This window comes from Symsagittifera roscoffensis, chromosome 5, assembly GCF_963678635.1.
Source record: "Symsagittifera roscoffensis chromosome 5, txSymRosc1.1, whole genome shotgun sequence".
Classification (NCBI taxonomy): Eukaryota; Metazoa; Xenacoelomorpha; order Acoela; family Convolutidae; genus Symsagittifera; species Symsagittifera roscoffensis.
Genome location: NC_087066.1, coordinates 22673504 through 22690773, shown reverse-complemented (window position 1 = coordinate 22690773; position 17270 = coordinate 22673504). Strand labels below are relative to the sequence as shown.

Below are 17270 nucleotides of genomic sequence, written 5' to 3'. Positions count from 1 at the left end.
TTTTTCTGACTTTCAATTTTTTTTCAGGTTACTTTTTTTGTTTCTGAAAAAATTTCCTTTTTCTTTTTAATGTTTTATAAGGCAATGTTTTAATTGTATCGCAAATGTTGTCGATTATAACTAATTAACTACATTTTCAATTTTCAGGCGCATTTAACTGGTATGAACAATTATTTATGAAAATAAATGCGTGCTCGATGTTTGCAGTTTTAACCAATGTCAGGTGCCCTGAGTCGGGGTTTTACCACCCAGTTCAAGTTACTGCAAATATTCATTTCCTACTATGGATGTTTTCAGGCACCGCAATATTTTTAAAAAATTGCGCTAAGGCGCGTCAATTTTGAAGCCTCGTTGACCGTTGGTTCGGGTTCAGAAAAAATCATCTAAATTATGTAAATTGATGTGAGTTTTTTTCACTCGTAGGTTTCCTTAGGCACCGGAGGAACAGTGTCTGTTTTTAAATTTTAGATAATTTAGTTTGGCCTTAATACCAATTCAGATACATACTAGAACAAGTGCAGCCGGTTGCTGGGCAAGTATCACTGAAAGTTCCGAATACAATTATGCTTGCAAAAAAAATAACAAAAATCAAAGGAACTCTTTAATAACAGCGGTATAAACAGAAAATAAATTGGTAGATATTAAGTTCGACTCGGTTTCATTTTTGGCTTTGTCGGGTTTTTAACGTTTTTTAAAAGCTATTATTATCTTATGTTTGCAGCTTTTTACCCTCAAAAGTTCGAAATTTTGGAATTATAATAATGTGATTGCCTTATTTTACTGTGGTCGGAACATTCTGTGCTACTTGCACAGATAGCTTAAGAGATACGGATTAGCCTTCATGAAGTTTGGAATTAATTTGATTGAATTTTTACTTGCGTTTTTTGAACCGGTCAAATTTGGGACTGATGAGCAGCGTTGAGGTGGGGACCGAGGAGAAGTGGATAATCAAGCGGATTAAGCTCAATTCTCACCTTGAGATTGAGGTGCTGCTCAATTCCAATCAGTAACGCTATTCGATGTTTTTGACGGTGACAGTCAATATTGTATGATGGTTTAATCAAGGGGTCAATAGCGGTTCGCGAACTGTGGTGAAGACCCGTCATATTGTTGTTGGTTGTTTCCGTTTTGTGCACAAGAACTGTTAATTCCTGCTTTTTTTTTTACCTCAAATTGAGTAAAATTAGCTCAAAGTTCTATGTCAGTAAAGTAAACAGGTGAACCTGATCTAATTTTCTTAAATATTTCATTTTCATTTCAGACAGGTGTTGCAATTGATTTGTAATTGAACCTTTTTTGTATTCTTGTATTGATGAACTTTATATTGCTGGAAATTATTGTCTCTTCTAATATCACAAATAGAAACAAGACCTGAAATGACGACAACTGAACTTGTAGAAAATATCAGAAAAGCTTTCCGTAATGGGAGAACGAAACAAATCGAGTTCCGTTTGGAGCAACTCAATGGCCTGAGAAAGATGATCAGGGAAAATGCGGACGAGATTGCAGATGCAATTCAGAAGGACCTTGGCCGTTGTAAATCTGAAACAGCAGTGTTTGACCTCGATCTTCTGGAAGCCGATATTAATGAGGCAATCAAAAACCTGCATTATTGGACGAAACCGGAATATGTCACAAAATCTCTGATGTATACTGTGATGTCATGTTATGTGCATCGCGAACCCCTGGGAGTTGCGTTAATAATAGGTGCCTGGAACTACCCTATTCAATTGGTGGTTTTGCCACTCATAGGAGCAATAGCTGCAGGAAACTGCGCTGTCTTAAAACCCTCTGAAATCTCAAAAAACTCAGCTGAACTTATCGCTAATTTGATTCCAAAGTATCTCGATAATGAGTGCTTCAAAGTTGTTTGCGGAGGTGTAGATGAGACTACGGAATTACTAGAGCAGAAGTTTGATAAGATATTTTATACTGGAAACAATACGGTCGGAAAGATTGTGATGACAGCAGCAGCAAAACATTTGACTCCGGTCGTGCTGGAATTGGGCGGGAAGTGTCCGGTGTATGTTGCAGATGATGCAGACCTGAAGATCTCAGCCAATAGACTGGTTTGGGCTAAGATGCTTAATTGCGGGCAAACTTGTGTGGCCCCTGATTTCATACTCTGCTCCGATAAAATACAAGTGAGTGCTTTCCATGCAGTTTTGGGCACTGTTTGATTTTTATGTACATATAGACATTTAGCGGTCAAAACGTTGGAATATGTCGAACGCCTGAAAAGAAATTTATCATGATGCCTATAGATGAGGCTTAAAGTCTTGGAGCGGCTTGTCAAAGTTTTGACTTGGTTTCTTTTTATTTACCAGGTCAACACTAAATAGTTAAATATAAGTTAATGTTTTAATCAAGCGTAGCTACTATTCTGATTAACTTGATAGATCACCGCACTCTTAGCTTATATTCAACCTTATTTACCGTTCAGTTTATCATTTTGCTACCATTTTTGCTGCCATTGGAGAAATAAGTATCTAATTTGTGCTCAAAATGGCAGCTGAAACGGTCTCGGATTTGCGGAAGGCGTTTAGAAGCGGTAAAACGAAAGACATTGAGTATAGAATTGAACAGTTGACTGCTTTGAAAAAGCTGATTAACGAAAACGTTGAGGCTTTGACCAATGCAGTGTTCAAAGATCTGGGCAAGTGCAAAACTGAATCGATGCTATTCGAAATTGACATGTTGGAAACAGAAATCGAGGAATGCTTGAAGAACATTTATAAATGGACTGCGCCTGATTATGTATCGAAAACTTTGATGTACAAACCGATGACATGTTACATCAATAAAGAACCGCTTGGTGTTGTTTTGATTATCGGGGCCTGGAATTTTCCCATAAACTTGACACTGATGCCGCTTATTGGAGCTATAGTTGCCGGCAACTGTGCTATTGTAAAGCCCTCCGAAATATCGCCAGTGACTGCTCACCTTCTGGCAGAGATGGTTCCAAAATATCTGGACCAGGAATGTTACAGGGTCGTCTGTGGCGGAGTAAAAGAAACTACTGAGATTCTAGAGGAGAGATTCGATAAGATTTTTTACACAGGAAGTGGTAACGTGGGTAAAATTGCGATGACTGCCGCGGCTAAGTTTTTGACCCCTGTAGTTCTGGAACTCGGAGGGAAGAACCCGGCGTATGTTTCTGATGATGCGGATTTAGAAATCACTGCCAACAGGATTGCATGGGCAAAGTTCACCAATTGTGGACAATTTTGTATCGCACCTGATCACATTATTTGCTCAAAAGTGGTGCAAGTAAGGATTTTGCAAGAGACTTTCTTAGTCAGGATTGTCAATTTCGCAAAATAAAAAAGCATTATCCGATTTCAGACTAATAAAGAACCGAAGTTCCTGATTTTTTTTTGCTCTTGCTGGGGTTGAGTAGTATTTTAGTAAGGTTAGATTAGGTATAGTTTTCTTGCAAAGGTTTTATCATATTTTAGGACAAGCTAGCAAACTGTTTAAAAGAATCAATTGAGTCATTCTACGGAACAGTTGTTGCTAAATCACCAGATTACGGCAGAATTGTGAACGAGCGACATTTCGAGCGAATCGAGGCGCTGCTTGAAGACAACTGCGAGATATTCTTCGGAGGCCTAAGAGATAAAGACACACTTTTCTTTTCTCCAACCATTCTGCTAAATGTCTCAAAAGATGCGAAATGTATGCAAGATGAAATATTCGGACCGATTCTTCCAATAGTGACAGTTGAAAGCGAAGAGGAAGCGCTGGAGTTCGTGAATTCTCGGCCGAAGCCTCTCAGTTTGTATCTGTTCACTTCGTCTGGCGAAAGGATTCGTAAGTGGCGAAATGAGACTTCGAGTGGATCCTTCGCTGCTAATGACTGTGTCATCCAAGGAGGTATGGTTTGTACTAATCGAGATCGTCTAGTTCTTTTTAATTGACGAAAGGATAAACAAAAAAAGATCCATTTAACTTTTTAAAATTGAAATCAACTGGCTGAGAATACATCTCAATTGCTAAAAGAGCTCATTAACATCGTATGTGAATTGATTCATTTTCTGCTATTTACGCTTGCGATTAGCAAGCATGATCAAATCGGAGTATATCTTTTTTCGAGTTAACAACTTATTTAACATAATTACTTGTAATTTGGTTCTTGATTAAGTCAAATTATTATGCGGCTTCAGCATTTAGCCTGGAGGAGACAAAAACACCTGGGACGGCAAAGTTGATGGGTTCGAATCTGACCAGGAACTTTTTTTTTCAAACTGGAAAAATTCTTTTCCAAAAAATGTCGGCCTATTGTTTGTCTGCTTGTGTTTTGTCGACTTAGTTGACATATAGCAAAATTGATTTTTTATATACACAGTTTTCAAGGTATTTGCTTTTAGTTCTTCGGATTACATCTGCAATTTGTACTTTTACTAGTCTCGAGTAAATATTTTATTCGACTTAAATGATTGAGGGGTATATTTTATCGGCTAAGGGACCTAATTTGGAGTCGGTTTATGGAAAGCATAAGTTTTATGCTTAGTTACGGATCGAACAAAATGCTAAAATTCTTAGAATAGAATTTATAGTTCAAAGTTTTTATTGACAACAATTATTTTTGGTTCTACGGGAAATGATTCAAGTTTTGTCGGTTTAATTGCCGCTTGTTATTTATATTTTGGACTTTCATCAATCGCCGTCGGTCGTGTTTTTGAAAGTGTTTTTCGCAATTAGAACATGATTCCAGACAACCTTTTGAATTGTTTTGGTTGTGGTTTTTTTGGTTGTGGTTGTTTTGGTTGCTAAAATAGCCAAAAAAGCATCCATTAAGGGTCTATCTGCGATTATTTTTTTTGAGCTTAGTGAGTATGTTACGTTTCTGCTTCTTTTCCTTTTACCCAACTGCGAATTTTTAAAAGTTACTTTTCGGTTTTCATAGTCCGGGTGATACAAAATTTGTCATGCGGTCTAATCAGACTGACGATTATATTCGGTTCTCATACCTAACCTTGGAAAACTCTCGCCATAAAATTGATACTTATGAGAGAGGTGATTTCACCTTCTACATTTGGTGTCAGATTTAGTCCTGCACACAATCCGACCTAATGTTTGATTGCCAAATATGTATGTTGTCTTACCTGGATGTGTAGTCTACAGAACTAAAAAAAAAATAGTCGTACTAGGATCTTCCGTTCTGTTACTCAGGTTAATCAGCGGTTGGCTGATGTTTGGCTGATTAGAATACAAGCTATTTAATTTAGTGGCATCATGTATATTTAACCAAGCGGTAATTTTTAACTGATATGTTTGTGAAAAAAGTGGCGTTGTTTAGGTCTGTCGACGCTTCCCTTCGGAGGTGTTGGTCCCAGTGGAACAGGAAACTATCACGGGAAGTTCTCTTTCGAAGCATTCACACATCAGAAGTCGTGTCTGGAGGCACCTCTTCGACTGGTGGAGGGAGCCAATCACCGAATGAGATACCCGCCCTATACTGAGAGGAAGTTGGCGTGGGCCAGATGGATCATCTTTGGAAAAGGAGGCTCGTGTAATATTTTATGAAGATGATAGATAGCGACAGCTAAATTAAACGAGATAAAATTAATGCCCGAAATAAAATTGATAGATAAATTAAATAAGATAAATTGACATTTTTGACTGAAGTGGAAGAAAAGGCGATGTGAATTCTACCTCCAGAAATTCCTGAGAATCACCTTAAAGGCTATATTAGAAATTTAAGTTTGAGAAAAATTGCATTACTTAGTACATCGGATACGAATTGTGCTGCAGATTGCTCCCTTGATTTGGTAGTGTGTCATTTTGAAACGCTATGCCTGTATTATCATTTGTTTTGCATATTTTGAGACGCGATTGGCTGGAAATGGTTGCATATACAAAACAGTCCCATACTAAAAAGTCAAATATAATACAGTGCGAAAACAGTTTTTTGACCTTGATCTATTGACGCTGACAAAATTGTTGCGCTTTGAACGTCAAATGTGATGAGCATTAATAACGACAGAAGAACCAAAAGTTGAACGAAAAACAAAATTTGTTTGGGTTTTCAAAATGCCTTAGGTCAGTGTAGTAGTAGTAGAACACGATTTAGGGTTGTTATCCCATGGGTTTGCACCCAAAATGTAGTTTTAGTGTTAATGAGTTCTGAGTTTTCCATTTGGGTTAAAGTTTCCACATGGACACATTATTCGCCATGTGCAGCTGTCCATTTCTGAGTATCTTTCGAAGAATTTCCAATAAATTTCCGCTAGGTCAGATTTCTGTATGTCAGTTAACTGTTTTGAGGTATGTCGAATTATGACATTGAAAAGTGCTGGGCATCTAATGAAGATGTCTGAGTTGGTTTTCTTAAGGCGAGTTTTCGGTATTTGATATTCGTTTCTTTCATTTTGTCTCGTTGAGCTTTTGGTGTTTTCGGCATATTGGTTAATGTCCATTTCGTAGTTATTGCGAACTATAGAAATGAACAGAAGGAGGTCGTGCATTTCAATGTACATAAACATCGGTAGCATTCTTAATTTTTGTAGTCTACACTTATATGGGATATGTGAGTTAAGCATCCATTTGGTCGCCGTTCGCTGAACCTTTTCAATTGCTCGGAGGTTTGATTTCGAGTAGTGCGCTACTGACGCGCTATAAACTACAATTGAGACTACATATCCCGTGTAGGCATTTAGCTTAGAAGTTATAGGACAGTTTTTTGAGAGGTTACGCTTTAGTGAGTAAAAAGCCGACTTCTGACAACGCTTAGACGCATTTACATTCCATGAGAGAGTGGGTGTTACTAAAATTCCTAGATCCTTTTGTTCAGTTTCGATTTTTAGGATATTTTCATTAATTTGACCTTCCTGCTCGTTTTTGAAATTAACGAGAGTACATTTTCCGGTATTTAGACGCATTTGGTTTTTAACGCACCAGTTTTCAATTGTCGTAGTGGCATAGTTCATTTCTGTTTGAGTTGTTGCTATAACCTTAAAGTCATCCGCATATCCAAAAGAGTCAACTAGATTCAAGTTATCTGGTAAATCGTTTATACATAGTATGAAAAGTAATGGTCCCAATAGAGAACCTTGAGGGACACCACTTGTTACGTAACATATCTTAGACTTTGCTTTGTTGATTCGCACATACTGTTTTCGAAGAAATAAGTAAGAGGCTATTAGTTGAATTGCTTTTCCTCCAAAACCATAACACTTCAATTTATGCATTAAAAGTTGATGCGGAACGCAGTCAAAAGCTTTTTCAAAATCTAGATAGAGCGCTGTTATATTTTTGGTCGTTTGGTCATCATAATTTAGGTATACTTGATGTAAGTAAGCACGGAGTTGGTAATTGCTGAACGTTTTTTACGAAAACCATATTGAGAGTTATGAAGATGATATCGCACTCTTTCGTAAATGTAGTCAAATACAACCTTTTCGAAAATTTTTGAGATGCAGCATAGTAAACTTATCGGTCTGTATCTTTTAATATCGCATTTGTTCCCATCTTTGAAGATTGGGACAACTTCACTTAACTTACACGTTTCTGGAAATATACCTTTTTTCAAAAAAGTTAGAAAAATAGGAGGACTGATTTTGATACTGTTTTCGCTAAGTTTCTGTAGACAAGATTTCCCAAATTATCTGGACCTGTTGCTTTATTGATGCCTAGTTCGAGCATTATTTTCTCAATGCAATCTTTATTCAGCTCGATGTAGTTGTATTTGCTTTTTCAAAGATACTTAATTCGGTTATTTGTTCCGCTTTCGTAAATACACTACAGAAGAATTGATTAAACGCATCGCATTTTTCTTTGTCTGTCTTAAGTTCTTTGCCGTCAAGTTTCATTATCGAAGGTAATCTAGGTGCTCTTCTTATGCTTGGCAAATACTTCTGAATTGTACTAAATTTTCTTGGTGCAAAAATCTGTAATTCGTAGTTTTTCAGATCTTTACCAGCAGAAATTTTTATTTTTTCTAAGTTTGTAGTTTTAGATAGAAGTTCTGGTTTCGGACAGGATTGCTGTTTCCGAAGTAAAGTTTCTTTGCGCTTAATAAGGTGGGAGGTTGGGGGTGTGATCCAAGGGGGGAGTGTAGCTCTATGTTCTGTTACTCTAGGTATATTTTTTTCCAGAATTCTCAAAAGCCAGGTGTACCATTGATCAAGTAAAAAATCGCAGTTACTAAAGCAAAACGGTGTGAAGGGATTATTGATTATTGTAGTGTTGATTGCACTCCAATCTGCTCTTTCGAATGCATATTTTACTTTGTCATCACTTCTTGTTACAATTAGCCTGTGGTTCAGATTGATTTCTGTTGTAAAGGCATTGTGATCACTGAGGTTCTTATTTTCTATTGAATACATTTTAAAAACATTTTCATCAATGAATGAGTTAATGATTAGGGAGGGGTTGTTGACTAGGAAAATATCTAAGCTTTTTGCTGTTTCAGGTGCCAATATTTGTTCAAAATTGTGATCAATTAAGGTTTCAAGGATTAGATCTTCCTCGGGATCATCTGATGCCATTGCTTTCCAGTCAGTTTTCGAAAAATTTATATCTCCAGTTATCATTATTTTTTCACAATTCAAGTCTTTTGCAGTTGCACTAATTTTGGTTAGAAAATCAACAATAGAAAAGGCTGTTGGTCTATGTGGGCTATCTTTTGGTGTGTAATTAACACAGCAAATGAGAGAGGATATATTTTCGAAATCAATTAGTCTCAATGTAACTTGTTCAATATTTGAGTTTATCGGTACATGTGAGTTGTTTCTGATGGCAATTAAGACACCGCCATGTTTCGTGTTGTAATTTTTGGATGGTCGATCACATCTGTATATTTTGAATTCTGGTATGAAAAGAGTTTCGGATCTTACTTCATCAGTCAGCCATGTTTCAGTTAGGCATAAAATATCATGTTTATTTGAAAGACAGACTGCATTTGCTGAACAAGTTCGCCGTGACATTTCTATTAAACTTCTTACATTAAAGGTGAGTATTGTTGATACCAGTTTTTGTTTTTGGGGTAGTCAGGCTGAATTGTCATCGGGTTTTACCTCTAACCAGCCGTTTTCAATTTTTCTAATTAATTTTAGATTTCTTAGTCGCAGTTGTGTGCTCTCGAATTTTCCGGATTGAATGAGATCACGTCTTGTTTTAAGCATGTTGTTTTCGATTTCCTGTTCATCAGGTGTTAGCTCTTTGCTTATGAATACTTTGTGTTCGTAGCCTTTGAGCTTGTATAGAGAAAGAAGGATTCTTCGTTTCTCCCATGGCGCAGAGGTTCTTAGAACTAACGGAAGATTTTTATTTTCCGCGTATTTTCCGAGTCTTCTGAGATCACTTATTGGGCACTTGACGTCCATCACATCAAGATGATGAATCACTTTTTGCATATCTTCGTCTGCTCTTGACCTGGCGTCTGTTGCCTCTGACTCGGGTATGCCTCTTATGCGTATGCCATCGTATTCTTTTTGGGATGCTTTCCCGTTTTTGGTTGTGGGTTTTTTCGCTTCTGGCGCAACTTGTTTTTGTTGCATTTCTGATTTGATTTCAATCATCGCTTCCTTGAGTTCTTTGATGCCTTCTTCGATTGTTTGTATTTTTTGAGTGCTTTCATTCGCATGTTTAGTATTAATAATTGCATCCTTCTGGTTATTTCCCACACATCTGTTACATAACAGAAGAACATTCTTGTTCAGTTGTTTCAATACGTTTATGGCATTTTTTTCCAAGTCTGTACAGTTTGTAGTCATGTGCATACTTTCGCCACATGACACACAGTTATATACTGCGTCTCTTTTGTTTAGGGATTTTGAGCATGTTTTGCATCTTTTGTTATTTTCCATTTTAGAACTCATTTATTTGGGGCTGTTTGAATGTTTTTTTTGGGGATATGTTTTGTTGTGATTTACTATAGGGCTACCAGCTGGTAGCGGTATTTAGATGAGAAGTCACTTCTCGTCGTGGAACCCGTTAGGAGTTCCGAGAGCTTGAGATGACCTAAAGATAGAAAAATTAGCAAGTCCATAACAGTGGAACCCGTATTGGGGTTCCGAGAGCTATAAACTTACTTAGAGAGGCTTGTAGGTTCCGCAATTGCACCACTGACTGCAGTGAAATACTTCTGGGTGCTTGTCTCGGGATGTTTCCAAAGACCACTTTGATCGCAGAACGTTGTTTTTCAGGATTCATGGGTTATGTGAACGTCGTCGTTTGCGATATCGGCGTCACAGTATACTTCTATAGACCCAAGTATCTCCTATGGCCTCGCGCTGAATAATTTTGTCTACCTCGAGATGGCGATCTGTTATGTCGTTGGTCAATTTATCAACTCGTGGGGGGATGCCTAACACGTATACCCTTTCGCACAGATGAGATAGTTGCTTAGCAAGTTTTGCTAACTCTTTTCCAATGTCTTCGGGATCGCGTGCTGAGGGTTGGGTACCGTTGAAAATGTCGTTTCCGCCAATAAATAAACAGATTATTTCGTACTGACCTTTAGTTGGTAAATGATACTGTACGTGAAAGATCCTACCTCCAGGAACTGACAGAATGTTGAAGTTCGGGAACACTAGTCTCTTCGCCTGTGAGTCAGCAATCAATAAGTGTTTCGTCTCGGATGTTTTGAAGATGTGCGCTTTCATAACATACAGGGTCTTGTCTTTAAAAATCTCTCATTGGAGATACTCCACACAAGACCGATGCCATATAACATGAAACTATTTAACAAGTTTACTATTTAATAAGTAGACATCGGACCTAATTCTAGAGATCAAAGAAATGTATCCCCGGCAGTACATATAATTTTTGTGAAAACATTGAAGTTTATGTCAATCCGAAAACGGGCCAATCAAGGGTACTTGAATAGGGCTCAGCCTGTGAGGGCGGATATGAAAAGTAATAAACATCTGATAAGTACCCATCATATTGCCAGTTTCAAATAGCCACTAGCTCAATTTTGAAAAATTCTCTACTTGACCCAAAGATGATTTCACTTGCAAACTTTTCGCAAAAATAAAATGTTCTTGAAAAAAAACAACTTGTGCCCAATGCCAATTTTGACGGTCCCTCCTAACGACCAAAACCAGGACCTGATTTTTTCAACAATTTGGTTTCCTACGAGTGATACGCACGCGATTCGCCGCAATAACTTGTCAAAAATGCAACGAGCGATTTATGAGATTTTATAGACGTTTAAAGAGCTCGAAACAGAACGTCTGAAAGAAAATAACGCAGATGGTCAATGGTTTTTCAGCAGTTTTCTTGGGAAAATACTTGTCAGAAAAAAGAGGGGTTAGAAGAACTCCGGGTACTAAATATGGAACTTTTTGCGAGGAACCGTTTCGACGTAGGTTAAAACACAGAGTATAAAAAATTAACACCAGAAAATTCACTACCAGTATACGCTGTTGACTAGCAAATTGAATAAGCACTCATGCAATGCAAAAGCTTTTTAACAACACTTCCTAATTCACGTATAGTAGCCCATTTTTTGGCCACACAAACAGCGGTAAGCTTAGGCTTTTAGTCGATCTTGAACGTATTAACTTCTTCGTCACGGAGCGTGCATGAAAAACTTTGCCAAAGACCTCCACGTGAAAGATGACCTACTATTTCTCGACAACAAACTAGTCGTACCAGCCGTACCACAAATTTCTCCAGCCGTAACACTATTTCTCGACAACAAACTAGTCGTACCAGAGAAGTCCTGAAGTCAATGCTTGAAAGCTGGTAAGAACCTCAAAGTTTTGCTAGGTGCCGACAACAATAAAAAACTGCCGACTTTGACATTTGCCAATGAAGAAACAAACTGGATTTCGCAGGACCGTTGGACGCGTTCTGGGGAAAAAAATTACATTCTTCTATGTATCGACCGATTCACTAAATTCCCATCGGCCAAGATCGTAAATAACACGTCCGCGAATAATGTGATTTCTTTCTCAAACGACTACTGCCACCTTCACGGTTTCCCAAGGAAAATAAGAGTCGACCACTGGTCTTGCTTTTTTCCAACGATTTTAAGATTTTCTGCGAAAAATTCAACATCGAGATCATTTTTTGTACAGTCGGCGACCATAGATCCAATGGGCTGGTGTAAAGATTAATTTATACGATGAAATCCAAGTTACTGGCAATGTCATTCGAGTTACCTAAACCTTCTCTAAACTCCTCGATCGAAAAAATGGGAACTGTGAACTGCACGATGGGGCGGAAGACGCGTATCTCGAAGAAAAGAAAGACAGCCCATGAGACCCGGAAGACAGCTTACCGCTACCGCAAGCAATCTCGAGCACAATCACACCAATGTGCCAATTACTTAAAAAAGGTAAAACGGATAAAATAGAGTGTTAATTTAAAACGTTCTAAAAGGACAACTGAACGAACACTCTACGATCGACCGATGATCGTATCGAACTAAGTTAACTGGTTTTTAATTAAGAGTGAGTCCAGGCCTAATTTAGCCTAATTGTTGTGATAAACTTTTTAAATAGATCAATCAAACAATGTCTGATGATGAAAATAACATGCGTCACGGGGCGTCAGTTGACGTTGATTGTACACAAGACGTTTGGGGCATTAGATCTCTTCCTGCTCTTGACAATGCATGGCCACGGAAACATCGACGCTTGATCTGTCCAGTGTAACAAAATCACTGGCCTGGTTGAAGCTCATTTCCACGGGGTCTGTGTCAAGTGTGCCTCCGGATCCTCCCAAAGTTTTGGAAATATTTTCAGGTACAACTACATTTGGCCGCGGAGCTTCTGACTACCAATTCAAACTTCCGTCGCTGTCGAGTAACCACGCGGTTATTGAGAACATAGACTTCGGAGGAGTGAGGAGACTCTTCGGGGTTCGCGATCTGGGCAGCCGAAATGGAACATTCGTCAACAAGAAACGACTGGGGAAGAAACTGAAAGTTCTAGAAGATGGAAATCACGTTCGCTTTGGAGATGTCGAGCTGCTGTTCACTAGCAAAGCGACAAAGAAAAGCGAACATGCAGTAGCTGTCTGGATCAACGATTATTTCTAATTGACGTTATCAAGTCGAAAACGTAAACTTCCAGGCGCTTCATCAAGGACACCGATCAGAAACGGAGAACTACAAATGTTACCCGGAAGTGCAATTGTCTGCATCGTCGGGAGCCAAAAAAGCGACTGTTCCAGATAGCAGAAATAGACACCAATTGTTTTTTGTGGATTCACCGCGAGCTTCGCTAAATGTTTTCGATGATTCGGCTTAGAATCTGATTATTTTGAATTCTTTCGACTGAAGTAGTAAACGTTTAGTAGAAGAGACGTTTTGTGACATTGACCCTGATAATGCGGAAGACAATGAAGATGACAATCAGGATGATGAGAAGATAGTTTGTCCGAATGGTTCGGCTGAAGTGAATTTGAACAACTTCAAGTTCAAAGGTGAGCAAAATAGTAAGAGCATATCGGTTCCGGGTAATTCGTCCAAAAGCAATAGTTTACAACTAAAAGACTTCAATTTCGAATCGAAATTGGAAAAGGACAGAGGAATAAGTCTGCATCAAAGTCTGTTTCTTCGAAATAATCTAAACGAGGTGAAGGAGTCTCCGTTAGTAAAATTAGTTGAAAGATCTTCCTATGAGTCCATTAGCATAGCGGAATCTCCGCCAGCAGACGACACTGTGATTGTGAGCGAGACCATGTCGTCGAATGACAATTTAGCTTTGATGTCTCCGAATAGTAGAAATGCGTTTTTCAAGAAGCCGATGTATGTAAAAAAAACAGAGGAGTCGAGCTCGTTTGTAAATAGTGATTACTGAAACTTGTTTCGACCAGTATGTGATGTTAGATTTCGATGAAATATTGCATTGAGGTAGAGGCAAAAGAAAAAATGGAAACTGAAATAAGTGAAAATACACCTAAAAAGGACAAAAGTGAACTTGCTTTAAGTCCACAAAGCTCCCCTACATCTCCATCGATGCTAATGTTGCCGCAAAACGACGGAAAGTTTTCAGACCAAAGCAAAGACCCATTAGTTTTTCCTGTTCTGAGCGAGGATAAAACTCAGGATGAAACTGGCGACGAAGATTTTGCGCGGGAAGAAGAACGGGTGAAGTCAACCCTGAAGATGTTATTTGTGAACAAGAAACGTTAGATCCTTTAGGAGCATTTAAATCAGAGCTTGAACATGAGGTAAAAATAGCTGAAATCGAAACCGTGAACGAAAAAGCTTCTGAGGTTCAGCATGGTGAAATTAAAGCAAAAATTGTGGAAAAGGACGCGAAACGTGTCGATGTTTTTTTTTTCGACTCGGAAGAAGAGGTTTCAGTCGACTGAGTTCATCCTTGGTTGAATCTGATTTTTCAGACGATGAAGGTGATGAGTAGAATTCAATTATGACATCGAGTCAACGAGAGTTGGCCCATAGAACTATTTTGTCGATTAACACTCCAATGAAACATAGATTGAAGAATCGAGCAGCGACAACTGTTTACCAAGGAAAATTAGAGTCGACAACTGGTCTCTCTTTTCAACGATTTTAAGATTTTCTGCGAAAAATTCAACATCGAGATCATTTTTTGAACAGTCGGCGACCATAGATCCAATGGGCTGGTGGAAAGATTAATTTATACGATAAAATCCAAGTTACTGGCAATGTCATTCGAGTTACCTAAACCTTCTCTAAACTCCTCGATCGAAAAAATGGGAACTGTGAACTGCACGATGGGGCGGAAGACGGGTATCTCGAAGAAGAGAAAGACAGCCCATGAGACCCGGTAGACAGCTTACCGCTACCGCAAGCAATCTCGAGCACAATCACACCAATGTGCCACAATTACTTAAAAAAGGTAGAACGGATAAGATAGTGTTAATTTAAAACGTTCTAAAAGGACAACTGAATGAACACTCTACGATCGACCGATGATCGTATCGAACTAAGTTAACTGGTTTTTAATTAAGAGTGAGTCCAGGCCTAATTTAGCCTAATTGTTGTGATAAACTTTGTAAATAGATCAATCAAACAATGTCTGATGATGAAAATAACATGCGTCACGGGGCGTCAGTTGACGTTGATTGTACACAGGACGTTTGGGGCATTAGATCTCTTCCTGCTCTTGACAATGCATGGCCACGGAAACATCGACGCTTGATCTGTCCAGTGTAACAAAATCACTGGCCTGGTTGAAGCTCATTTCCACGGGGTCTGTGTCAAGTGTGCCTCCGGATCCTCCCAAAGTTTTGGAAATATTTTCAGGTACAACTACATTTGGCCGTGGAGCTTCTGACTACCAATTCAAGCTTCCGTCGCTGTCGAGTAACCACGCGGTTATTGAGAACATAGACTTCGGAGGAGTGAGGAGACTCTTCGGGGTTCGCGATCTGGGCAGCCGAAATGGAACATTCGTCAACAAGAAACGACTGGGGAAGAAACTGAAAGTTCTAGAAGATGGAGATCACGTTCGCTTTGGAGATGTCGAGCTGCTGTTCACTAGCAAAGCGACAAAGAAAAGCGAACATGCAGTAGCTGTCTGGATCAACGATTATTTCTAATTGACGTTGTCAAGTCGAAAACGTAAACTTCCAGGCGCTTCATCAAGGACACCGATCAGAAACGGAGAACTACAAATGTTACCCGGAAGTGCAATTGTCTGCATCGTCGGGAGCCAAAAAAGCGACTGTTCCAGATAGCAGAAATAGACACCCATTGGTTTTTGTGGATTCACTGCGAGCTTCGCTAAATGTTTTCGATGATTCGGCTTAGAATCTGATTATTTTGAATTCTTTCGACCGAAGTATTAAACGTTTAGTAGAAGAGACGTTTTGTGACATTGACCCTGATAATGCGGAAGACAATGAAGATGACAATCAGGATGATGAGAAGATAGTTTGTCCGATTGGTTCGGCTGAACTGAATTTGAACAACTTCAAGTTCAAAGTTGAGCAAAATAGTAAGAGCATATCGGTTTCGAGTATTTCGTCCAAAAGAAATTGCTCACAACTAAAAGACTTCAATTTCGAATTGAAATTGGAATACGACAGAGGAATTAGTCTGCATCAAAGTCTGTTTCTTCGAAATAATCTAAACGAGGTAAAGGAGTCTCCGTTAGTAAAATTAGTTGAAAGATCTTCCTACGAGTCCTTTAGCAAAGCGGAGTTTCCGCCAGCAGACGACACTGTTATTGTGAGCGAGACCATGTCGTCGAATGACAATTTAGCCTAATTGCTGTGATAAACTTATTAAATAGATCAATCAAACATTGTCTGATGATGAAAATAACTTGCCTCACGGGGCGCCAGTTGACGTTGATTGTATACAGGAACTTCGGGGCATTAGATCTCTTCCTGCTCTTGACAACAGCATGGCCACGAAAACATCGACGCTTGATCTGTCCAGTGTAACAAAACCACTGGCCTGGTTGAAGCTCATTTCCACGGCGTCTGTGTCAAGTGTGCCTCCGGATCCTCCCAAAGTTGTGGAAATATTTTCAGGTCCAACTACATTTGGCCGCGGAGCTTCTGACTATCAATTCAAACTTCCGTCGCTGTCGAGGAACCACGCGATTATTGAGGACATTGACTTTGGGGGAGGGAGGAGACTCTTCTGGGTTCGCGATCTGGGCAGCCGAAATGGAACATTCGTCAACAAGAAACGACTGGGGGAAGAAACTGAAAGTTCTAGAAGATGGAGATCACGTTCGCTTTGGAGATGTCGAGCTTCTGTTCACTAGCAAAGCGTCAAAGAAAAGCGATAATGCAGTAGCTGCCCGGATCAGCGATGAATTACAATTTACGTTGTCAAGTCGAAAAGGTAAACTTCCAGGCGTTTCATCAAGGACACCGATCAGAAACGGAGATCTACAAATGTTACCCGAAGTGCAATTGTACCTCCTGAATTGTCGGGAGCGACTGTTCCAGATAGGAAAAATAGACACTCATTGTTTTTTGTGGATTCACCGTGAGCTTCGCTAAATGTTTTCGATGATTCGGCTGAGAATCTGAACAATTTGATTTCTTTCGAACAAAGTAGTAAAGGTCTAGTAGAAGAGACGTTTTGTGACGTTGACCCTGATAATGCGGAAGACAATGAAGATGACAATCAGGATGATGAGAAGATAGTTTGTCCGAATGGTTCGACTGAACTGAATTTGAACAACTTCAAGTTCAAAGATGAGCAAAATAGTAAGAGCATATCGGTTTCGAGTCCAAAAGAAATAGTTTACAACTAGAAGACTTCAATGTCGAATCGAAATTGGAAGATGACAGAGGAATTAGTCTGCATCAAAGTCTGTTTCTTCGAAATAATTTAAACGAGGTGAAGGAGTCTCCGT

At 39.0% G+C, this 17270-nt stretch overlaps 4 protein-coding genes across 6 annotated transcripts in view; 3 read left to right on the top strand and 1 right to left on the bottom strand.

Annotated features, from left to right (window-relative positions):
• The window catches only part of LOC134845635 (dynein regulatory complex protein 8-like), a 302647-nt gene extending 291933 nt beyond the window's left edge, over positions 1–10714 (bottom strand). Inside the window, exon 1 of the mRNA XM_063862646.1 lies at positions 10704–10714. The gene's annotated coding sequence lies outside the window, so the exon portion shown is untranslated. The remainder of the gene's footprint in view (positions 1–10703) is intronic.
• The window catches only part of LOC134845631 (metal transporter nramp1 homolog), a 505909-nt gene that overhangs the window by 413823 nt on the left and 74816 nt on the right, over positions 1–17270 (top strand). The window lies entirely within an intron of this gene.
• LOC134846656 (aldehyde dehydrogenase family 3 member B2-like) lies at positions 1479–2180 on the top strand. Its single transcript, XM_063864041.1, has one exon. It carries the CDS (start codon positions 1479–1481, stop codon positions 2178–2180), a length of 702 nt encoding a protein of 233 aa, XP_063720111.1.
• Positions 2370–5616, top strand: LOC134845633 (aldehyde dehydrogenase, dimeric NADP-preferring-like). Its single transcript, XM_063862643.1, has 3 exons — positions 2370–3270; positions 3459–3876; positions 5303–5616. The coding sequence occupies exons 1-3, from the start codon at positions 2506–2508 to the stop codon at positions 5527–5529; spliced, it is 1410 nt and encodes a 469-aa protein (XP_063718713.1). The 5' UTR covers positions 2370–2505; the 3' UTR covers positions 5530–5616.